The 25,628-nt window shown below is 43.5% G+C and overlaps 1 protein-coding gene across 2 annotated transcripts in view; it reads left to right on the forward strand.

Moving 5' to 3' along the window:
* The window catches only part of LOC122793263 (protein regulator of cytokinesis 1-like), a 1,295,879-nt gene that overhangs the window by 378,785 nt on the left and 891,466 nt on the right, over positions 1–25,628 (forward strand). For both annotated transcript variants that reach the window (XM_044061121.1, XM_044061122.1), the window contains exon 3: positions 10,122–10,244. In XM_044061121.1, the coding sequence (XP_043917056.1) occupies positions 10,122–10,244 (123 nt within the window). The remainder of the gene's footprint in view (positions 1–10,121; positions 10,245–25,628) is intronic.

Genomic DNA, 25,628 nt, shown 5'->3' on the forward strand with positions numbered 1-25,628 from the left:
TTCACAGTAATCTTTTACACACAAGAAAACATGCCTGTATATTTTACACTTATTTGCAAATGCCAGAATTATATATCTAATTCTATTTGACTAGGCTGGCAGCCTTCACCCATCTCTCCCCAATCGTCACAGTGCATTCAAGTTTTTTTGCTCCAAGGGCAGCAGTACCATGAAGAGGCTTGGTAAGGTGTATACTTCTACCACCGTGGCCTCTAGTGGTGTGAACTATCAGACACACAGGACCAGGTACGTCTTGGCTGTTCTCTCTCAGGCCTATCCAGCAATTTCAGATCTTCCTGATTCTGAAGGGGAAGGCCTCTGCTATTTCCTTGCTTGGGATGTCCTCCCAAGTTGCTCACCATTCCATTAAATGTAGCTATGATGCACCTGATGTTTTATCTAGGGCTGCTGCATTTGGATCCATTTTGAGGAGTTATTCCTGGCTTGGACTTTACCTTTGCCGGATGATATCAAGGCCAAATCTATGGATGCTGCTGGGGAGTTTAACTGCAAAAAAGGGTAAGGCTTTACAGGAAGTTTTTGTTTGCGCTTTTTTTCTCCCCCAGCTGTTTCACAGTTTCAGAGGAATTATCCAAACAAGCCTGCCTTTTTCCATAGAAGGTCTCCCCCCTCCCCCCAGGGGTAAAAAAGGTGGTAGTGCTCCCCCTGCTAAGACTACTCGCTCCTTTTTCCTCCGCCTCCTTTTTTCTGAAAAAGCAGGTGCTGTCTGGCTATCCTTGCACTGTTCCTAATCACATTCCTCTGAGTCTTTCCCTGTCCCTTCCTTTTTGGTTAAAGATCACAGCAGATTCTGGAGATCTTTCCAACATTCGCCAGGGTTATTACATGTTTTGAATACCCCCCCTTTTTTTATTGGAGGGGGAGACATTCCTCTGCCTCCTAAAGAGCAACTGCTATTTTTTTTCCAGAAGTGCTTCAGGGTCTGTTGGTTCAAGAAACAATTGAAATTCCAACCCTTCAGAGGGAGAAGGGGCTATATTCCAGAATGTTCTTTGTCCCCGGGAAAGAGGGCAACTGGAGACCCATTTTGGATCTTTCTCAACTACATACCTTTTTTTAAGGTATCTTCCTTTTCTGATGCTGTCCCTTTCAAAACTTCTTTCCTTGGATACTTTCTTAGGCTTTCTAGTTTCTCTTTATCTCAAGGGTACTTGTCTGCACCTACTCATCCCCTTTTCAGGAAATTTTGTTTCTCTGTTGCTTCCTGGCATTTCATGTTCTCTGCTTTACCCTTTGGCCTCTACTGCCCAAGGGGTCTTCACCAAATACCTTGCTCCTGTGATTGCTTTTTGCATATTGAGGGGGGATACAGGTCTTTCCTTATCTGGACAACCTGCTTTTTCAGGATTCCTGTTAGGAGAGATTTCCTCAGCATCTTAACTTTGCTATTTCTCTCCTGCAAGATCTGGTGTTTACTGTAAATTTCCAAATGTCATTCCTGATGACTCAGGATCATACTTTTCTGGGATGCAGGCTCCAGACTGTTTCAGTGCTGGCATCCCTTTCTCCTCCCAAGGCTTTAACACTGATTTGCTTTCTTTCAATCCCTTCTTCCTCTGGATTCACTCAAACCAAGGAAGCTTCTAAGGGCTTTGGGTTTCATGGCTTCCACCACTTCTGTGTTCACTCTAGCCTACCTCCACATGAGTGCTTCAGTGCTTTCTAAAGTCAGATTGACTTCAGCATTCTCATCCTTTAGATTCTCTAGCTCTTCAGCTTCCATGTCTCAAGCTTATAACTTCAGTGATGGATTAGTCAGTTGTCATTCAACCCAGGGATTCCTCTTTTGGCCTCCACTCCCCTCTCAGGGCTTCCTTTTTTGGCCTCCACTCCCCTCTCAGGGTTTCCTTTTTCGGCCTCCACTTCCCTCTCAGGGCTTCCTTTTTCAGCCTCCACTCCCTACTTCCCTCAGGGCTTCCTTTTTCAGCCTCCACTCCCTACTCACCTCTCAGGGCTTCCTTTTTCAGCATCCACTCCCTACTCCCCTCTCGGGGCTTCCTTTTTTGGCATCCACTCCCTACTCCCCTCTCAGGGCGTCCTTTTTCGGCCTCCACTCTCCTCTCAGGGCGTCCTTTTTCGGCCTCCTCTCCCCTCTCAGGCGTCCTTTTTCGGCCTCCTCTCCCCTCTCGGGGCGTCCTTTTTCGGCCTCCTCTCCCCTCTCAGGGCTTCCTTTTTCGGCCTCCTCTCCCCTCTCAGGGCTTCCTTTTTCGGCCTCCTCTCCCCTCTCCCCTCTCAGGGCTTCCTTTTTCGGCTTCCACTCCCCACTCCCCTCTCAAGGCTTCCTTTTTCGGCCTCCACTCCCCACTCCCCTCTCAGGGCTTCCTTTTTCGGCCTCCACTCCCCCCCTCTCAGGGCTTCCTTTTTCGGCCTCCACTCCCCACTCCCCTCTCAGGGCTTCCTTTTTCGGCCTCCACTCCCCACTCCCCTCTCAGGGCTTCCCTTTTCGGCCTCCACTCCCCACTCCCCTCTCAGGGCTTCCTTTTTCGGCCTCCACTCCCCACTCCCCACTCAGGGCTTCCTTTTTCGGCCTCCACTCCCCACTCCCCACTCAGGGCTTCCTTTTTCGGCCTCCACTCTCCACTCCCCACTCAGGGCTTCCTTTTTCGGCCTCCACTCCCCACTCCCCTCTCAGGGCTTCCTTTTTCGGCCTCCACTCCCCACTCCCCTCTCAGGGCTTCCTTTTTCGGCCTCCACTCCCCTCTCAGGGCTTCCTTTTTCGGCCTCCACTCCCCACTTCCCACTCCCCTCTCAGGGCTTCCTTTTTCGGCCTCCACTCCCCTCTCAGGGCTTCCTTTTTCAGCCTCCACTCCCCTCTCAGGAGCTCTTCACAGATGCCTTGGACATGGGCTGGTGGGCCTCCTTTGGTGCTTTTGAAAGTGCAGGGCCTTTGGTCTCTGACAAAAGACCACATCAGTGCCAAAGAGAAGAAGGGCTTGTCTTCTGGCTCTTTAGGCTTTTCATTCTCCCTTTCTTCCAGGGCCCTTCAAAATTCTCAGACTGTCCTAGTGAAGTGATATGGTACGTCAAGAAAGGAGGGACTAGGTCTTGTTTTCTATGCAGGTTGGGATCTGGTTATTCATTTCAGGTGACTCTACAGGCTGTTCACTTGGATAAGAACATAGTGGCAGATTCTTTGAGCAGGTCTCTAACAATCCCACAAGTGGATGCTTCACAGGGATGTGTTTATTGGCATTGTCTGCCAGTGGGGTACTTCTCGCACAGATCTCTCTGCCTCCCTTCTGAACAAATGTCCTTTTTTTTTGTGCTAGTGTCCCATGACATCTGGTCTGGAAGGTGGTCACACACTCGTTCTTGGAAGGGGATGTTTCAGAATGAGAGAGAGGGAGGGAAGGCATAAAGTCTCATTCCGGATAAAACAGGTTGCTCCCAAAAAATTGCTGGCGACTCCCTTTTGTCCCAGACAGCATTGGTTCTCTCTTCAGCATTTAGCCAAAGGCAATTGCAAGTTACCTCACAGGGTGGTCCCAATCCTAAAAGACAAGGAATCTGTCATCCATCCCACCTGTCCACTCTCAGCTGACATTGTGGATGATGGGGTTTTGATCCCCTATAGACACCTGTTTTCTGTGGACGCGATTAGGGTCCTGCAGGAGGCCAGGGAACTCTCTACTAAGAAATCTTGCTTGTCCAAATTGAGTTTCATAACTAGATACATTTACTGTGGATGTTCCTTTGGTTTTCTGTGTGTGAATTGTCCAATGATGTATTGGCATATTACTCTAAGACCCACCTTTTAGCTGTCTCTGCTGGTCTGCCTTTCTCTCCCCCTTTAGCTTCTAGATTTGAGGCTAAACAGCTTCTTAAAGGCATCCATTCACGTTAGGCCTCCCAGGAAGCTTGTCATCGTTCCTGGTACCTTAGTTTTGTTTCCGAAAAATTGACTGGCTCCTTTTGAGCCTGCTGTTTCAGCTTCCTTAAGATTGTTTTTGGAAGACTATTTTAACACTTACCTCTGCCAGATGGGTGTCCTGGGCTGCAAGCCCTTATTGCTGTTCCTCTTTTTTTATTTTTTCATAAGGACAGAAATCCTTTTTATGCCCAAGGTGATGTGATGAGTTTTCTTAAGCTGTCTATTAATTTGCCCACTTTTTCCCTTTTCCGCAGACGGCTCTGATATTTGGATAAAACTAAAGCGTTTTGGAAATCTGAATAGCTTTTTTTTTTCCCTTTTCATCCTAGGTCTTCAAGTTTGGCTGTATCCAAAGAAAATTTCTTGGATATCTAAAGCAATTTCGTTTTGCTATTTTCATGGCAAGAGCCTTCCTTCTGTTGAGGCTCATTCTACTAGGGCTGTGGCTTCTGGTGCATTTTTCAAGGGTTTGGATGGGAATTCTATTCTTGAGGCAGCTACCTCGACTTGTGTGTATACTTTTACCAAGTACTAAGTTGGATATGATTTTAGGGCAGAAGATGGCTTTGCCAGTGCCATTCTCCATAGCTTCTTAGAGGGTTCTGCTGACCCTTTCTCCTCCCTATTTTCTTGAGATTTTGTGTTCTCCCTATTTTAAAGAATGCTGCAACACTGATCTGCAAGGGCACAGTGCAGTCATACCATAACAGTAGATGTCCTTCACTTCACTGTTGCAGTATTCACACCAGTCCCTCCCCTTGGTCCTTTTCTTCTATATATGCTTGTTACTTATGTCCTTGGAGTGTTGTTCCTATTGGGGCTTTTTATTTCTGAGGGTGATGCGTTCAAATAACACCTTTTTGCTCTGTGCTGTGTGCAGAACATATGTATGACGTACAATGTACTCATTGCAACCTAAAGGCTTTGGCATAGTGGATGGACGTCGGACTGCCCTTGGCAAGGGATCCCTGTTGTAAAGAATACTGCAACAGTGAAGAGAGGGACATCTACTGTTATGGAAAGATTTTACACAACTGTACTTCAGTCTTAAATAACCCAGCCAGTATTGCTTTTGTGAATCCAGCTGATAAACATTTGGTTAGTACCAGTCCCTTTCCTTCTGATTAAGGATGGGGGAGAGCTTTTTATAGCTTTTTAGAGAATGTCGGTCTGCAACACTTCCTCAATTGTCAAGTTCATGTGAGTTTATGCTTGCCTCTCTAATGATGTGGCATCTTCCTCTTTTTTTGGGGGGGGGGGGGCAGTACAATGTCTGCTTTTGTGTAACTTGATTTCTTCTGTTTCTGAGGTGGCTACTCAGTTTTTTTTGAAATGTGCTTATGATTATGTTGCCACGTATGAGGTTTGCTTTGGTTGTATTCTCAAAATCTTCCTGTAGGTGCCAAACATGAAAGTTTTCCTTGTATAGTGTTTGTTTTTGCCCCATCTGCTGCAAGGGTTCTTGGTGTAAGAATGGTAAGCTGATTTAAGACATCGGATTTTTTTTACTTTAAAGTTTGCTAAGGGATCTTAATGGTATCCTTACAAGCTTCAGTGCAAAGCAAAATAAACTCTGCAAGCTTCTAGTAAGCAAATATTTAAAAAGCAGTGACGGAAATTGCCCCCCCCCCCCATCACGCCATGTCTAAACTGGTTTCTTTTTCTCTCTCAATTTTGGACAGATGGGTTTTGAAAGCAATCAGTGAAGGTTACGGATGTCTCCGGGAGTCTCATGTTTCGAGGGATAACCCCCCCCCCAATCCACTAGAATAAACTCCTGTCAGTTTGCGTCTTCTGTCTTGGGAGGGGTAACCAGCCCCCCCTTCTCAGCTGGTGTTTCTTCTGCAAAGGAATGAAGCAGAAAATTTTGGGGGACCATTTCCTAGATCAATCTTTTAGTCTTTCTGATATGGTGCCCAAGTTCAAAATGTAGTTTTGTAACTTGTTCTGCATTTGTTTTCTGGTTACATTTTTGAGGTTCATATCACATTCCTACTGATCCAGAGACGGAACCTTAAGCATCTGAAATCTAGATCACGTCATCCGTTCTCTTCATTATCCTTTGTTTACTCTTGGAACAGTGGATAGTTCGATGTCTAGCTCCTGTTATAGCCTACTGCAGACTACAAGGTTACTTACGTTTTTTTTGTCAACTTTCTCATCTTTTACACAGCCTTTCAAAATGTTAGGAATCTCTCACCTTGGTAAGGGGTCTCCTATACTGACCGGGGTTCTAGCAGAACATGTAAAAGGCTTGTCTGACTCCTCACATGATTGTTTTCCTGAGGCATCTCCTGGACACTTCAGGTCAAAGCTTTTCTTACAAAGGAAAAAAGTAGATCTGTATCTAAATGTAATTCCAAGTTTTCTACTTAGACTAGCATATTGACCAGGGAATTTTTCACGACTCTGGATGTCCTGGTTTTTAAAATTTTCATGATCCCTCTTGCAAGGCTCCATAGAAAGAAATCCAGTAGTACTTGAAGTACGGATGGTCCCACATCCAACATCCTATGACTTTCCAGATTCTAGTTTTGGGATTTGTGAAAAGGGAGATGTTGGGAGGTGACATCAGTTTTTTTAGGACCCAAGTGTTCCTGGAGTCTGTTACAACAGATTCTTCGGACGTTACTTATGGAGCAGTGTGGGTGGGAATACATGTAAAGATTTTAAAACTACACAGGACAGACCGAAACACAGGTAAATTCCTTCAACTCTCAATCATCTATAGTTCCTGGAACCTCCTACAAGTGGTTACAGACAATAGTGCCATGGTACAAAAACAAGCAAATTTTCGTACACTAGCCATGGTAGTTCAGGCTGTAGCTTTTCTACACAGTGGTCCTTTACAGGCATCTGGAAAAAGTTGTATGGTAGTCTAGCTGTGCAGGGGCATGATGGACCATCATAAAATGACATTGAATGGTGGTGGTGGGGGGGGGGTCTTCCAAAAATTGATCCTCCTGTGGAGAACAGTCTCCTCAATGGCTCTCCCTTCTTGTGGAAATAGCCAGGAGTAATTATCACAAGCTTCCTCCCAGAATGGACCTACGCATAAGACAGAGGATGATGCCCCCTGAGCCTAAACAACTGCAGCTGTCTGCCTGCATGATAAAATCGTAATACTTTAGACACTTTTTTGCTTGAAATTCTATATTAAATGGAAAAGGTTTTAGTTGGTGCCAAGAAAAGAACCAGCATTCTGTGGTTTTCACTGGCTCTACATTTGTACATGTTATCCCCTGGCCTGTCTTACTCTTCCCATAAATGTTCATTTATTGGCCACTTCAGTATGTCTGATCATGGATCCCTTTCTTTCAGAAACATTTTCACATGAAATTGTATTGAAAGGGGTGTTGCATACCCAACCTCCTAGGGAACAGGTGGTTCCTCCTTGGGATCTTAATTTTGTGTTGGAAAAATGAATACTTGCTCTATTTGAACTAGCTTGTCAAGCTTACTTGAGGTTCTTAACATGATAAACTGTAACTTGATTGCAGAGATCAAAGCAATTAATATGAGATGCAAAATCTTATGGTGGGCTTTATCACCTTTTCCACAAAGGTATTGTTTCCTTAAGAAACAATTCTTTTATGCCTAAAGTGGTTTACTTTGAGCCAGGCTACCCATCTGTCTTCCTTCCAGAACAGAGCAAAAACTCTCAGGTCAGTTCAAAAGGACAACCTTGTCAGATTATTTCTAAGTGGTTGTCCCATGCTATTGCCTTTGTTATACCACCACAAGACAACACCGACAGGATCCAACCTCATTCCAGCAGGGCCTTGGCTTCATCTGTGGCTTTTTGGAAAGTGTTGGACTTGTGTTCTAGAAGCAGCAACTTGATCCACCTGTGTACATAGCTTTACAAAGCACTTCAAGTTAGAATCCTCCTCCAGGTCTAGAACAGGTTTTGATAACATTTTTTCCGGGGCTCTTGGACCCTCTTCCTTCCTCCTGATCAGTCTAACCTATGTTAATCTATATAGTGATCATTATGGCAGCAGTGATCATATGATGAACATATATGGCAAGTACTTGCACAATTGTACTAACTGTAGATGTTCAGCTGATCACTGCTGCAGTAGCCACTCCCCCGTATTTATTGCCAGCGTGAGGGCCTTTTTTCCCTTTTCTTAGCATTGTCGTCGTGGCTTTCATATACCACTCTTTGCACAAAAGCTCTGAAAGGCTTGGCACCCAAATCAGTCTTATTTGGCTCAGCCTGAGTTGGCTAACTATATTTGGCTGGGTGAAAGGTGACCTGAAGCTTTGGAAGCTAGTTGGCTGTTGCAACCTAAAGCAATAGTCCACGACTGGGTGTGAGTATATCAGGGTTCCCCCATGGTTGACTTTGATCATGAGGATGAAGACTGTGATTAAGCAAAGTTACCTGTGGGTAAATCCCCATATACCCACACCCAAGAGTGAATTACTACTATTTGTACAATAATTTCAGAAAGAATTGTTCCTTACCCTTTGTACAAGGGTGCCAAGTGTTTTTTCTTTACTGATGTACTGTACATACATATTGGACTTGCTTCTCCTTCACTGATTTACTGTGCAAGTACAGGGGCACATCAGTGAAAATCTCCATTTTTTGGGTGTTTTTTTCTGAGATTTTTACAAGGGTGTTTTTTTTTCTGTTATTTTTACAAGGGATAGTGCAAAAATACATGGGGGGTGGGGTCGAATCTATTTTGCTCTCTTTGTATATTGCAATAGAAAGTCCTGCTGCTTAATGGAACTTCAGCTCTTCGACTTTATATGCTTAGTTTAATATGGGTAAACTGGGCTTGTCCAATCAGTGTGCTTCATTTTGAATATGAATGAGCTGTCATTGTATAATTGGCTGTAAACCATATAGCAGTGGTCATTAGAACATCTACTCTCCTGGTTAGTTTGCTTGCATCTGTCCTTTGCTGCTTCAGTGACTATTTCTTTCACTGGTTAATAGATTGGTTGCTCTCAAGGCAGTCTTCCTCTGCTCTGTTTCCAGGTTCCTTTCCACATCCACAGAGGCAGGCTATTTTGAAAGGTGGTGGTCTGCATCCTGTGTAAGACTGGTATCCTTTTTTTCCTGGCTTTATGTTGGTTGCCTACCAATAGGCTGCATCTTTCATGGGTTCCTGAATAAGGTAAAACTGGTTCTAAAAAAACTGCTTTTCATTTAAATGTTCCAGGTTTATTTACCAGTTTTATTTTTATACTTGCCCATGCCATACCCTACAACATCTTGATGATATTAAGTTTCTAGTCACAGGACTAGACTTGGTTTCATTTCCCGTAAGTTTGCCTAATTGTTTCTTTTTCCAATTTATGCTTTTACTGGGATTTCTGGTTTTCTCTTGGTTACAAAAAAGTGCAGATGGATGAATGGGCATTTTATAGTTTACATTGAAGTGTATGCTTATTGCAGGCTTGCATGTGCATCCTGTACTGGACTGGTGTACCATAAATTGGTTCCTGGTTTACTCATTTTGCTCATTTAGGGTAGGTTCTGGTTCCCAATCACACTGTAATTACACATTCAATGTAAGTGTGAGAAGTGCTTTAGACGTTGTGGTCATCTTTTTTACTGACTGCTGTCTAGGTTTGTTTTGCTGCCAATATTTGGAAGCTAATGTATTGAGAGTTATGTAAGCTTTTTGTAATGTTACTAGTCTAGTTGGAACTGTGAGGTGTCTGCTGCTTGTTTGTACCAGTATTGTTAAATGCTTGTCTTATACTAGCATACTTCTGTAGTACTATTTGCCCCCTTTATGATTTGCTTGTCCATCCATTTATGACTGAACACCAGAGTTGCTGCTTTACCCACACCTGCAGTGTTACAAGATTGCATTTTGGGTTCTCGTACAAGATTGCATTTTGGGTTCTCGTACAAGATTGCATTTTGGGTTCTCGTACAAGATTGCATTTTGGGTTCTCGTACAAGATTGCATTTTGGGTTCTCGTACACTCTGGAGAGAAGAGATTACATGGGATCCTAACTAATTGATAGATACTGGAAGCATATTGATTAACTAGAGACCATAATAAATGGTTATTCTGTTTTAGGCTTAGAGTTAGATTATTCATTGTTAACTAAGTGCCTGTAAGCTACAATTTTTTTTTGTATCCATTAGGCTGAAAAGTTTGAGTAAAATTCCATTGTAGGAATGGAACTTAAGGTAACAAGTATAATACTGTGTGGTGGTGTTAAAAGCAACCGTTTCTTTTCTTTTCTGAGCAGAACCTTTTCAATGACATGATAAAAGAAGAAGAAAATTTGCAAGAGCGGCTTGAAAAAAGTATCCAGTATTGTGAGAGGGAGTTAAAGGTTTTGTCTCAACAACTTTCTATGGAATTGCCCACAGTAAGTGACTATCTCTAGTAGTTTAAAGTCTTCAGACGTGTTAGCGAAATCCTACTTTGCATTTAAGACTGAACAATATAGCTTGCTCATTTTTTGCATGAGTTGTGCTTCATCTTGTTGGTGTGGTCTTTGAATTATTAATGAGCTGAAGTGGTAAAACATCAAAACAAAATATTGGAGTATTTGATTGATTATCTTCGTTTCACTGTTGCAGTCATCACTTGTGGGTTATGCCTGCAGGATAGCCCTCGGTCGGCCCGAATACCAGAGTAAAGATTCTCCCTACTACGTTGGCTGCGGTCGCCGGGGACTGATGTCAGGTTCAGTGGTATAAAGCAGGGCAGCCGACACCATTGCATCAGTCTTTCTTGCCGTGGAGCCTGAAGCCGAAGCAGTTTGCTTGTGCATCGGTCAGCTGTTGCCAGAGTGAAGTTGAAAACGACTAAAGCCAAGTACCCCATTGGGGGATCTTTTTCTTCCACTAACCAATGTCTGAAAAAGTAAATAGCCTCTGCTGTGGAAAACAAATACCACACCAAGACTTTCATATCCTGTGTGTAACTTGTTTAGGCCCAGACCACAACGTCCCTGAGTGTAGGTTCTGCACCCTCTCTAACTCTAGGACAATTTGCCATAGAGCAGAAATTGTAGCCAGACATTTCAGCAACAGGTCTGCGCATTACAAAATGGCATCTGTCGGTCAGCATGCAGTGGATATTCCCAAAAAGATAAAGGGACACAGACCACATAAAATTAGGCCTTCAGACTACTTCCTGAAGCCAGTCTGCTCTCCGGATTTCAGTGAGGCGCCTACGCAGCCCCTGATGCCCAACAAGATTCCTTCACAGGGTTCCACTGTGACCGTTTCGGAGTCCGGTATGGCACTGGAACAGTCTACATCTGCCAATTTCGGTTGTCTGCCCCATGGTTGGGTCTGGAGCAGCCATGTAGGCACCGGCTTCTGAGGAGGCCTTTTGGACATCCGATGCTAGACCAAAAAAAAAAACTACTAAGCCGCCGGCTACAGCCACTCACAGGTCCACTGAAGCACTGAGGTCTAAGAGCAGGACCACTTCTAGAAAAACTGTTCCTAGCCGCCATCTTCCTCAACCCCAACCTGCTCAGTCACAAGAACTCTTTGAGATGGCGGAGGGCCTTGTCTCTTAAGAGGTAACAAAGACCACTCCATCCGAAAGGAAAAGGGATCTTTCCACAGAGATTTTATCAGAACATGACACTATAGAATCCTGATTATTTGGATTCTAAGAACAGCTCCTTAACTCCTTTGAGGATTTTGATGGAGAAGAATCAAGTCCTTCTGCATCCCCCCCTGAGGACGTATCCTTTGGTGAGACCTTGCACACCCTTAGGAACACTTCCACTGAGAAGGTCAGGATTCCCCCCAGTCTAAGAAAAGACCAAGGGTGTGTTTAGATCTCCCCCAGCACAAGCCCTTAGCCATCCCTTCCATTTTGGAGGTGGTGAAAAATGTTTTTATGGAGTTTAGCCTCGGTCCTGATGCCCACCCCCTGCACCTAGAAAGCCAGATAGGTATTACAGGGTGCCAGACACCCACAAGTACTAAATCCTGCAGCAGACCTAGAGGTCATCACCCAGGGACCCAGATGGACTATGGCCAGTTCATCAAAAAATCCTACTCCTGACAAGGACAGCAGAGCTCTAGACAGGGTAAAAGTGTGCACCTCTGCTGCATTGGCTATTAGAGCTCTTAACTACCAGTTCCACATGTTGAAATATCAGCAGCATACGTTGGAACTATTAAAACAGAAGATTTTATCCTTGCCAGAAAGCTCTATTTCCAGAGAGCTGTTGCACTCCAGCTCTCAAGTGGCAAAGCATTCCCTGCACTGCAGATACGATGCCCTAGAAGCCTCTAGCAGGGCTGCTGTGGTGGGGTTGGTCATTAGGAGGCATGCATGGTTGAAAGGATGTCTGCCAGATCATGTTAAATCAAAACTCCTAGATGCCCCCCTAGTTAAGGACTGCTTGTTTGGATAAAATGTTGAGAGGGTGATCAAGAGAATGGAGGATAAGGCCAAATCTATGCAGACAGACTGATGCATCAGGAACTTTCCCTCCAAATGCTGGTCCTTTCTTTCCCAACCCAGACCTGGACAAAGGAAAGCCTGCAGGGACAGATCACCTAGCCAGCAACCACAAGGACAACAGGGGCCCAGACCATGGACCTCTACTACACCCAGGGCAGGGAGTTCTAAGTCCACTCCCTACCCTAAGGACCTGCAATGACATCTCCTCCCTCTGCCTCACACCCACCCTTCAAAGGTTAGGAGGAAGGCTATTCCTTTACAAAGACAATTGGCTATCCACAAAGGATCAATGGGTCCTAAAAATCTTTTCAAGGATACAGATTCTCTTTCAAAGAAATGCCAACTTTGGGCAGGGTAACCAGACATGCCATCAAATCAGTGGGCAGAGGCACTCAAATTCAGAAGCTCTGTGTACAGAAGGTGGAGCCTGTCCCCAGGAACAAACCAGAAAAAGGTTTTATTACAGATTGTTCCTGGTTCCCAGGAAAGAGGGCACTTGGGCCCCAATTCTGGATCTATCCACAATAAACCTTTCCCTGCAAGTGCCAAAGTTCAGAGTGCTCACATTCCAAAAACTGTTGCCCATGCTGAGCCCAAATGCATGGTTTGTTACCCTGGACTTAAAGGATGCCTACCTTCACATTCCAATAACTGAGTCCTGCAGAAAGTTCCTTTCCTTCAGAGCAGGCTCACATCACTTTCAGTTCTCTGCTCTGTTCTTTGGCTTATCTAATGCTTCCAGGCTTTTCAACAAATGCCTGACTCCAGTCATTGCCTTCTGCAGATAGCAAAACTTCCAAATTTACCCATATCTGGATGACCGTCTCATCCAGGCAGACAGCAGGGAGACGCTCCTGCAAGACCTCGACTTTGTCAAAGCCCCATTTACCTCTCTAGGGTTTACCACCAAGGAAAAATCAAATTTCCAGCCCACCAGACAAATCACCTTCTCGTGGACACAGCCTCCCAAAGAGCCTTCCTCTTGCCAGAAAAAACAGCTTCCTGCCCCAATACTCCTAATTGGCTTACAATTGGCTTACAGAAAACACCTCACAGCAAGGAAGTTTCTTTAAGTGCTGGGATACATGGTATCCTGCATCCTGTTGGTGCCCTTGGCCAGACTGCACATGACAGAACTACAGTGGTACCTAAAAAATCTTTGTTGGTCGCACAATCAGTCTGTGGAGATGCATCTGCCTCTTATCCCCTGCTTAAGAGCCAAACTCCTATGGTGGGCAGAAGCCTGCTCCCTGAACAAGGGCCTACCCTTTGTTTCCTTCCCCATGGCCAGACCACCACGGATGCCTCAGACAAAGCCTGGCGGGCACACTTGGGCAACATCTGCACCCAAGGCACTTAGGGCCACAAGGACCTATGTCCATACACCTGCATATCAACCTAAAGGAAATGATGGCAGTACTCAAGGCCATCACATCTTTCAAGACTCACCTGATTCCAGGGGTGCTCATCAAAACAGACAATACCACAGTCATGTGGTGCATCAATAAGCAGGGGGGAACAGACTCCTACCCCCTTTGCTGTCTAGCCATGCTTCTCTGGCAGACTGCCTTTATGATGGGCCTTCATCTGATAGCCCAGTACATTCCAGGGGAGCACAATACCCTAGCAGACCGCCTCAGCAAAAACTGCTTAGACCCCCACGAATGGCAACTTCAGAGGGAAACTTTCCTCTGTATCATACAGGCTTGGGGAACACCAGAGATGGACCTCTTCGCCTCTGTACAGAACAGCCAGCTAGACCGGTTCTGCATCAGGGAGTTCCACCCAGAAGCCTGGGAGGTGTATGATCTATCATTCCAGTGGGGCAACCTGTTTGGCTATGCAGTCCCTCCCTTGCCAATGATACAAAGGGTCCTGCTGAAGATGAGGGAGGAAGGGCCAAGAGCTATCCTAATTGCTCCAAATTGACCCAGGCAACATTGGTACCCCTTGCTGCTCAGCCTAACCAAGGAACCACCCAGGAACCTGCCTCTCTCAGAAGGACTCCTAACTCTAGCGAAAGGGTCAATACTGCACCCAAATGTACAAACTCTCAACCTGTCTGCATGGCTGATTCCCCAAAGGCAAATAACAACCCACTCTTGAGCAAGCAGGTCCTGGACATAATTAAGGAGGCCCAGTACCAGAAAATCCTACTCTGAAAAATGGAAAAGATTCCACTCCTGGTGCCAAACTAAAGGTGCAAGCAGCTCCCAGGCATCTCTGTCTGATTCTAAATTTCCTGGTGTAGCTAGTAAAAAGATTATCCTTCTCTTCCATAAAAATTAATGCCTCTGCTATTTCTGCCCATTTTCATACAGAGCAGCCTTTGTTCTCCCACCCCCTACTAAAACGATTCCTTAGAGGGGTATCTTGCATCAGGCCACCAAGGAGGCCACTCGCACCTGCCTGGGACTTGAGCTGTCTTGGAAAAACTGACCTTGCCTCCCTTTGAGCCAGCTGCCTCAGCAGAACTAAAACATCTTTCCTGGAAGACCACCTTCCTGCTGGCTATTACCTCAGCTAGGAGAGTTTCTGAGCTCCAGGCTTTCATGGCCATTGAGCCCTTCATTATTTTTAATTCAGACAGGGTGTCCCTTAGGACTTATCCCTCCTTTATGCCTAAGGTGGTGTTGGACTTGACACTGAATCAGGCTACACATCTCCCCACCTTCTTTCCTAACCCTCAGAACAAGGGGGAAAGAATCCTTCATTCACTAGATATGCACAGACAACTTAGACTTTACCAAGTCTATCAGGAAGACTGACCAACTCCTGGTCAGCTTCACCCCAGGGGCAGAGGGGGGAAACCTATTACCAAGAAGACCATTTCTAAATGGTTATCACAGTATCTAATTATGCTACCACTTTCATGGGAAAGTTCTGCACAAGTCTCTTCATACCCATTCCACTATGGCAGCATTTACTTCCACTGCTTTTCTAAGCGGGGTCCCTACCAAGGACATCCTAAAAGTTGCCACTTGGACTTCGGTCCACACCTTCACCAAACACTACCACTTGCATCTGTTTTCCAATACCCAGGCAGGCTTTGCCTCTGCAGTTCTGCAGAGCCTGCTTGCCCCTACCTAGAGCAATCCAACCTGTTCTTCCTTTTCCATCCACCCTTAATTCCACTTTGAGAATCTTTCCACAAGTGATGACTGCAACAAGAAAACATGAACGTAGTACAGTTGTGTACACTTACCATAAATGAAGATATTCTAGTGTGTTCACTGTTGCAGTCCTATTTTCCCTCCCTCCCCAATTCTTCTTTCAGTCGCACCTTTATATGCCTGTGGGCTTCTTCCAGGTTGGCCTTACTCAGGCCTTCTGGACAGGGCTCCTATAGGTTAGGGCAATGAAAACTGATGCATTAACATTGGCTGCCCTGCTTTATACCACTGATGACCTGACATCCGTCCCTGGCGACCGCAGCAATGCAGGAAGGAGAAGCTTTACTCTGGTATTCGGACCAGCTGAGGGCTACCCAGCAGGGATAACCCACAAGTGATGACTGCAACAATGAATACACTCATCTACATTTTTGGTAAGTATACATAACTGTACTTTCTAAAGCAAAGATGAGAGTTAAATTCTCGAGCCAAAGTTGAGTTGGTCTGTTTTTTAGAGCCAAGTGAGAGTGTTTTTTCTGCAGAGTGGGCTTTGGACTTTTGCTTTTTAAATTGTCTTGGTACAATGACGGCTGCCCCACTTCAAAATGGTAGTGCAATGCTGACTTTTTATTGGGAGCTTTGCCTATTATAACACTTTCCCTTTGTGTTTTAATCCATTCATATTACATTGATACTGAGGAAATGGTACTTTTTTTTTTTACACTAGTACTGAGCACTGTTCAGTGCAGGCTCCTGTCTTTGGAAAGGTCCTCTAAAGTATTTGATTACAGCTGTTCCGATATGCCTTGCAGGCCAAACAGGAGATTGTGTTTTGTGGATGACTGTAGCAATGTATTATATTGACAACTTTAGCTTCTCCTTTGATGTTCTTGTTGGCTTACTTGTGTTTCAGTTTTTAAATGCTGATAACTTGACTGAGTGTTATAATGAACAGCTATGCTTGACCTTGGCATGACTAAACTATTATAAATTTCTCAAAAGTGGAAACTCCAAACCAAGACTGTGTACTAAAGACTGGGTGGTCTCCAGTGTGAATGCAGACTGTTCCCCACAGTCATCCCTGTAAAATAGACCCTGGTTAAAGCTTCCTTATCTATATTGTTTGAAAATGCAGGAAGCATAACATTAAATTAGTACTAGAAGAATAAAATTCTGTGCGCACAGAAGCATTCGTCCCATAAAAATAGTTGTTACCGGAGTACAGAAGCAACACAAATTTAAGATCACCATGAAAATTAAGCCACCTCCCTGCCAAAAAAGGCACTTAAATGAGAATCTTGAATAAGTGAAGCAGAAATATAAAGCATATATACTTTTCAACACCTCCAGAAAAAAAGCAGAAAGGTAAACCCAAGGGCCAGTAAAAGAAAACTTAATTCTTTTTTTTAACCTAGACAGCAAAGTTCCCGAATGCTTCATGTAGCGGTTTGCTATCCTTTCTGTACTAGAAACAAAATTCCAAATGATCACTTGATAAGTGTAAAGCACACTCTACTCCATTTCTGATACTTCTAATACATATGAAGATTGCTTAACTTGACGATGATGCATTTTTTTTTGGCTAGAGCTATCCAGAAAATCTAATATCCCAAACCATATAAGAAGTGGGTAATATGGATCAAATAACCTTAGTGGTGGGATCTGCAGATGGAGCTGTATACAAAGCCTTGTTTTATTAGTCCTTTATATGGTTAACATTGACAAACTGGTCTGTTTTTTTTTTTCCATCTGCACTGGAATGTTTTATGTGCTGGTGCATACTGGTGAAATTGTTGGCTTCACTATTGCCACTAACTAAATCATTTCAGGCATCCAGTTTATTAACAGGGCTTACTAGACTAAACAATCTTGACTGGAATTTATTTGGCATGTTTGTAAACTTGATCACAAAGCATAGTAGGGGTATAGACATTTCTGTGAAAAATCTAAATAACTCTAAAGGCTATATTATAGGCTTGAGATATTAGGAAAATTAGCATTATGAAATTGCTTATGATGACCTTCATAAAGAAATCCTGCACTAGCCATTAAAACATTTTTGAAAAGATTTTAAAAATATTCACGCTATACATGCTTATCTAACCTGAATAATGCTATTCATATTTCGTAATAATCTGATGTAGAAAGTAATTTTCTGGCAATAATCACATGTGGTTAATCAGCGTGTTTTATCATTTTTTATTTTGCAGTATGTTTGGACTATTTGGATGTTTTCTATTCCTTCTGGTTTTACCTCCCAAGGGTTCTTTTATTAATGTAACTGGGGCCAACAACAGTGCAATCAGGGTAAGACCTGAAAGCCAGTGGAAGCATGGAATTTCTTCAATTTTTGTCGATTTTCAGGGGCTTGTAAAATGGGCTTTATTTTGATTTCATAAAATGTTTGACTTTTGTATAGCGAAGCAGTTTATTTGAAATTACTAAGAGCCAAAAAGTATAGTAGAAAAACGCAGCAGGCTCCTTCTTCACAAACTAAAGTTTATTACATAAAATGGTAGTGTTAAGCACTTTCATCCCAAATGGGACCTCAGAACTATTATTTTAATTCGATCAGTTTATATATACAGTTCAAATGTTGCATGACTCTAGTAAAAACTTTGTTTAAAATCATAACATTCACTGAAAACATTCCAAACACAATAAATAATGCAAATACATCGTTACTGTATCATGCATAATTGTATAACGTATCATGACTCATCGTTATCGATTTAACAATCAGTTTTTAGTAGTTGCCACATTTGAACGGTATATAAACTGAATTAAATGGTAGTTCTGAGGAAGTCCCACTTGGGATGAAAAGCACTTAACACCACTTTTTTTATTTAATAAACTTTGGTTCGTGGAAGAAGGTGCTTGCTGCCTTTTTCTGCTATACTTTTTGGTTCTTGGTTTATCCGTGTTCTTATCCAGTTTACTTTTGGTATTTGAAAATACTGATAGTCTTAGTACTATTACACTTAACTGAATAGGTGATTGTGGACAAGAGCATGGGTTTGCTTTTCATGGTGTGGAAACTGTGTAGCCTGTCTAGGTGGTGGTCTGGATAATTTTCTGAAACTTGCATCTATTTTCAATGGTCCTTTTTATTTATTTTTTATGAAGTTTTACACAATCAAAACTTGCCAGAGCCCCAAAAATAATTTTTAATTTCTTTCTAACCCTGAATTCCATTAGGGTAATAGTACGATTGCCTTTGGAGAAGGGTTTTTTCTTTATATTGCACTGCAAGGTTAATTTGCCCTAACTATGAAAAAAAACAAGTGTTTGTGGGGTTTTTAACATCCCCCCACCCTAGACAACTTTTTGTATCTCGTAAACCATGTAGCTCACACACACAGCTGGAATTTAAGCTTTATTGTGATACTAAATTCTTTTTGGAGTGCTTGCTTGAAAAATGTATTTCACATTTGCTTGGTGGGAAAGACCAACTGGGACAGAGCCCATTTCACTGGAGGCCTGGGCAGAAACACTGCAGACGCACGTCTTTGGAATGTGCGAGGAAATCCACAGGAATGCAGGGAGGATATACAGATGCACAGAAGGCACCCCAAACAAGAATCGAACTAGAGAATCTGTTGCTGTGAGTGAACATTGTGAACCGCTGTCCCACTGCGACATCTATCCATGATTAAAAGTAATCTCTCACTACTACAGTGCAAGTGACCGTTTTTTCCAGATTAATGTTTCAGCAGTACTGTGCAACATTCTTACGTCATTGGAACATATCTGTATTATTGACAATATGAAAGTACTGCATAATTTGATAATGGCATGAAAATCTCATTTCCGTTGTAGTGCAGTACATTAACAGCCACTTTCAACACTGCCCCAGTGTGTACTCAGTTAAGGAAATATTAATTTTGATGAGTTATGTAAATTGCTTCTTTTCATGAATCTTCACTGCAATGCATCCTTGACAAATTCAGTCCATCACAACCTACCATTTCATGTGTGCCACATTAAATGATAAATCACTCAGTTAAGGAAATGTACTCTAAATGTCTTGGTGCTATAAAAAGCTATGGGTTGATGTGCAAAAATGTATACCAAAGGGTGCTATGGGTGTACATGAGTTAAGCAAGTTTTTGAGCTGTTAATTTCCCTATGTTCTCTGAAAGTTCTAAATATGTACATAAGGTGTAATTAATGTAAAGGTATATAGCATGGATACATGTTATACATGTTACACTACTCATTTTGTGCCCCCCCCCCAGTCTCACTGAACTGTTGGGGGCTGAAGTGCCCTCTTGTTTGTTGCCCCCCACAACCTGTAAATTTTTTTGGTTAATGAGGTTTTGTAAAATATTCAGTGCCCTTCTAAAAAGTCCTCCAACCCCAGCCAACTGTACCCAAAAAGTCTCAAGTGCAAAAATACTGGACTGTATGCTAAAGAAATACTTTACAGCAGTCTGTCATAACTGCTTGATCCCATGTCATCTGGCTCCAACCTCCCAATGACCTAATGCAAATTGGATCAGATGCCAACCAAATCCACTAGATGTAAACTTGTTGGGCTCCACCTCCCCTGACCACAGTCCCTAGCAGACACCCCAGATAAAGTTGCTGCCATTCCAGTCAGCAGCTTAGTCCATGGCTCCTCTCCACCACATGTCCTCTGTGTGCAACTTTTTGGTGTCCCTTTTACCCCTACCCTTTTAGAATATAGTTAGCGTAGTATTAGCTGATGGGTTACATTTAGATACATATAGGTGTTGGGTATTTAGGATTTACAGTTTAAGGGGGGGGGGGTGTATACAGTTAGCATTAGGATTTTCCCACCTTAATGTTTTTCTGATTGCTTTGTATTTTGTCTTTATTAGTGTAGGGTAGTTTTTGGCTAGGGTGGTAGTGTTCCAAGTGTGCCCAAGTCCCCTTTTTGGTAAAAGGATCTCTGTTTGGATAGCTACCCCATCCCCCCCCCCCCACCACTCCACAGTCATCTTCCCTGACCCTGGTCGGTCCCTCTCTCCAGCTTGGATCCAACAGGTGGGTCCTTTGTAATTAGCGATTCACCAAGCTCCAGTCAGTGGTTTCATCGGCTTGGTCATTGAGATTAGGCAGTATCAAAGCTTCAGATTTGGGGCAGCCAATGTCCTTGCAGGCTGAATGCAATTGGGCCTTATTCTTTCTGGTCCGGGATCTCTCCCTGGAACCTCTGCTCTGTAACCCTGATTTACTCCCTTGGGCCTTTTTGGATCAGAGATGCTCTGGTCCAGCTACGTTTCCACTTTTGGAGTTTGATTCAGTGGCTTAGGTGTGCATCTTTGACTCCCATCTTAGTCTTTTGACTCCTGCTTGCGTCTGTGCCCAGTGCACCTCTGAGCTGTTCTGTTGAAGTTGGTGTTTCTGGGTCTGGTTTGACTATCCCTTATTTGGGTTCATCCCTCCCACTTGGTGTCAGAGCTCGACTCCAGTCTCTGTGCTGGGGTGAGGTGTTCATCCCCACATTCAGGTACATCTTTAGTGTCTCTGGATCCTGTGATTGTTGGCTCCAGGTGTTTCTCCACTAAGGAGATGGGTCAGTCTTCATTTCCCTCCCCTTCTCATCTGTGCCTGCAACCATGATCCATCTGCTCCTGGACGGACAGCCTATGCTGGTTAGCCTTAAAGTCATCTCGCTTGCTGACCTTGCTGCCTCTTCTGATCAAGAGAATCTGGAGGAGAGGGGACTCTCCAGTAAGAGGAGGTGCAAGACGAAGCACCTGGATTCCCTCGAGGAATCCCTTACCAAGAATACGGACCTTGAGGAAGAAGAGGGGGTTCCCTAAGTCAGTGAGATGACTCCTTTTGTGACCCTTTGGAGCATCTTTGCCAGTGTGGGGGCTGGACCACGGAAACCTCTTCTCTGGAGAAGTTGGTATTTTTTGAATGCCTTTGGCATGGGCTCGTCCACAACCTGGGTGGTTCCCTTCTTGATGTGCTCATAGATTGTGTTTGACGGTCTGGAAGGAACCTGACATGGTGCAGCTCATTCCTGAGAAGCCTAACAAAATTCTTGCTCCATCCAAGGATTGGCCACACTGGCTGTATATACCATTCCTGACAGCAGGCAGTGGTAGAATTCAAAAGCTGCAGGCAAATTGAGTAATCCTAGAGGTCCCATCAGATCAATCATCTTTTTGATGCCAAGAAAGTAAAGACCATGCCTCTTTTGGACTTGAGCAAATTGAAAATTTCCATGAAACTGGACTGCACTGTGATCATTCAATATTGAGCATAACAGGAAGCCTTTCTATAGATTCCTAAGATGCGGAAGGAGTAAAGACATACATTGAAGCTGTAGATTATAACATTTTTATTCTGAGACAGATTATAGATATATTTACAAAATCTTACGCAAAATAGACTCCAGAAAGAGGCTTATAAGTCATGCTAGTGATATCCAGGTAATCTCTGGCAAAATCACATTGGATTGTATTGAAAAAATTGTGCAAACTGTATCCAAACAAAGCATATGGAGATGGAATTCGTAATGACCTGAGAACACCAAGAACTTAAAGTATCATATTTATTTACCAGATCATTTAAATACAAGGAGATTCTTCAGGATTGGAGACATGCCCTTTATTAGTAGTGGGACCAACTCAGTTATTGTCCTAATTTGCTAGGTTGGGACTTGAAACCAAATCTTTTTTTAACATATGCATGCCGATGTATGTTACCACCTGTAACATGATCTATAACAATATAATAAATGACAATTTGTGCTGTGATCTAACTTTTATGTAGCTTTAACTTCAGCATTTGACAGGGTTGTACACAAAACATTGACCAGTAAATTAGAACAAATCCCGGTGTCTGTGTACTCCTGATAAGATGGCTAGCTGCATAGCTTACAGATGGGACATGACAAGTATCGTACAGCAATTGGACAGGTGAAATTGTTTAAAAAAAAAAAAAAAAATTCAGTTGCAAACATTAGGCATTCCAAACCATGCCAACACAACTGTAGCTGGAAACATTATACAATATTTATAATATATCCAGTCAACCATTACATAGCTCATTCAAATCCTGCCTTCTTTTAAACCTCATTCCTCTTCTGCGTGTATTTATTCCCAGAGTTCCTGGTTTTTCCTTGTGTAATTTGCTCCTACTGTTTTCTAAAAAATCCAGGTTTAATGCTGTTACTATCTTCACGACTTCTAGTAAAGCTGATTTAGACTTCAAAATTTCCATTTTCTAGTAATTGCTTTTTTTGGCAGCCATCATAATTGGACTCAGTAAGGCCTTACTATGTCTAGGCAATTAAAGTTTGTATCCTAGATAAAATAAAATGTCTCTAGTCACTCCAACTTGCTCTCCCAGCATATTCAACAGAGCAGTCTGCAGGTAATCTTTACAGTCTACCAACTCAAACTCCCAGAAAAATATGTCCCCAGTTGCCTCTTTCTGCCCCGTCACGCCTACATTTGCTGTTTACATGAGGAAATATTCTTTGAAGTCTGCTTTGGGTATAAAAACACCTATTTCTCGGCAAAGATACAAAATTTTCTAGATTTTGCATATTTGGGAGAGACAGATAATACCCCCATTGCTTATCTAATCTCTTCCCAGTCCCTTCTAAGCTCCTCCGATTCTTATAGTTAACATGCAGTGTTTTATATGCTTTACTAGTTATTCCTTTCTTAATGGCAACTGCTGTTCTAGATTTTACTAAAAACTCTACCAGTGCTGGTGTTTTGTTTAGGACCCCCCCCCCCCCCCATTTCTTTCTCTTTGCCTATGCTCTATCAATCCTTGATATGGAAGGCAATCTTTAGCTTGCAGTCAAAATAAGTTCTTGGCATCTTCCTATTCTATTATCTTTCCCTCTCTTATTTGCTCCCAGTGCCTTGGTTCCTTTACCATATTTCTCCAATATATTCCCAACCTTTCTTGCCTGTTGTCTATATCCCTATTAGCAGAATCTCCTTACTCCATTTCTTTGGCTTAGTTCTTAGAACACCTGCTACTTCATGAATATAATCTGTATGATTATTCTCTTTATAGGTCTGAATCCAAAATCCCAGTCTCAGATACTTGAGCTTCCCTCGTTTTACCTTTTTACACTTCGAAATTGTAGATGTTCTTCATTCCACATTGCTGCAGTCCTAACTATTGGGTAGTCCGCTGTCCAGTCGGCCCGAATACCAAAGTATATGGCTGACGTCGGTCAGGGCGCATTAGACTGATGTCAGTACGTCAGGGTACTAATGCGCATGACCGACGTCATATCCTCAGTCTTTTTTGCCGCATGGTCCGATGCAGAAGCAATTTTGCGAGTGCAGGTTGGCGTTCTGAAAGTTTCTGAAGCCAGAGTTTCAGACCGAATCAAAGTTGGCTAAGTACCCGTTAGAATATTTTGGTTTTTCTTGCCTCACTATTTAACCGGATGTCAGAAAAAGTGAATAACTGTATTTCTTGTGGGAAACAGATACCTCATAGGGATTACCATACTTTGTGTATACCTTGTTTAGGGCCTGAGCACGACGTTGTTGGATGCCGCTCTTGTGCTAGATTTAACAAACGCACTATTAAGAGAAGGTTAGACTGTGCCAGGTTAGTGTTTGGGAAGCGTTGTAATTATAAAATGCCGTCGGATGCTCCGACGCCGGCTTCGCTAAAAACGCAAGGACAAAACAGCAAAGCCTAGAGTGGAAGAACCGACAGTCCCAGACGTCGGTTCTTTAGAGGGCTCAGTGGAGCCGGAGGTTTTGCCAGGTGTTTCTTTGGAGTCTCAGGGAGAGACTTTACTGTTACAGGATGTCTCCTGTCAGGAAGTAGGCCAGGCTGAGGGGGCTTCTCAGGTGGCTGTTCTTCCCTCTCTGCCTAAGGTGGTCAGAGCCTCCCCTTCTGTTTCCAAGGCTGCTTTGAGGGGCAGGCCGAGTTTTGCTTCAGTGGGGGTTTCTCCTAGTGCTTCAGGGTCTTTGCCTAAGAAACATATGCTTAAAATGGCAGAGGATTTGATTACTATGATAAGGGGTTCTATGCCCCCTCCTGATAAGAGGCCTAGGGTGGAACCTGAGTTTGAGAGTTTTGAGCATTGCTCTGAGGCTTCTGAGTCTTCGGCTGAAGACTTGCAGGAGTACTCTCCTTATTCTGATTCTGATGTGGATGATTCTACTCCTTCAGCTTCCCCTCCTGAGGATTTTTCTTTTTCAGAGACTCTGCATTCCATGAGGGAGCATTTTAAATGGGAAGGTCAAGATTTCTCTGATTCCAGGAAAAGGCTTAGGGAATTCTTGTTTTTTTACCCCAGCATAGGCCTTTAGCTATACCTCCTGTTTTGAATGTGGTGGAAGATGTTTTTGCAGAGGCTTCCCTGAATCCTGATTCTTTGCCTCCTGCCCCAGTTAAACCGGATAGGTATTATAGGGTGCCTGAAGCTCATAAGTATCTTTTTAAGAGTCCTAGGGCAGACCCGGAAACTGTTTCTCAGGGGCCTAAAGGTGTGAAGGCCTCAGTTGTTAAAAATCCTGTCCCTCCTGATAGAGGCAAGGGCTTTGGATAGATGGGGAAAGAAAGTGTATACTTCTTCCACTTTAGCCATGAGGCGTTGAATTGTCAGTTTCACATGTTAAAATATCAGAATTATCTTCTTTCACAGTTGAAATCTAAGGTGGATGCTCTGGCGGAAGGTATTGAGTGTAAAGAGTTGCAGGATTTAGTTCATGTGTCTGAACAGGTGGGTAAACATTCCTTGCAATGTGGTTTTGATGCTGTGCAGGCCTCCTCCAGGGTGGCTGCCACTGGTTCTGTTCTTCGTAGGCACGCCTGGTTGAGAGAGCAGAATTTAGCCGGGCATCTTAAGACAAGGATTTTGGATGCTCCTTGCAGTCTGATGTGTTGTTTGGTTCGCCTGTAGAAGCAGTTTTGAAGAAAATGGAGGACAAGGCTAAGTCTATGCAAACTGTTAAAGATTTTTGCAGGTGCAGCCTCCGAAGTTCAGTAGAAATTGGCCTGCTAAGGGATGGACTTATCCTGCTTATGATTCCCAGTCTAGGGGTAGGTCTAGACGTGGTAGGGGCAGAGCTCAGGGTTCTTTAGGCCTAGAACAGGAGTTCCCCTGCTCAGACTTCTGGTGAGGGCAGGGGTCAGTCCTTCGTAAGCAGACCCAATGACCTGCCTTTTCAGCTGCCAGTTCATTCTCGCCTGGCAGCACCGTTGGGAGGAAGACTGTCTCTTTTCAAAGAAAA

The sequence above is a fragment of the Protopterus annectens genome, chromosome 2.part0 (genome assembly GCF_019279795.1).
Source record: "Protopterus annectens isolate FY-2018-M chromosome 2.part0, PAN1.0, whole genome shotgun sequence".
Taxonomy (NCBI): domain Eukaryota; kingdom Metazoa; phylum Chordata; order Ceratodontiformes; family Protopteridae; genus Protopterus; species Protopterus annectens.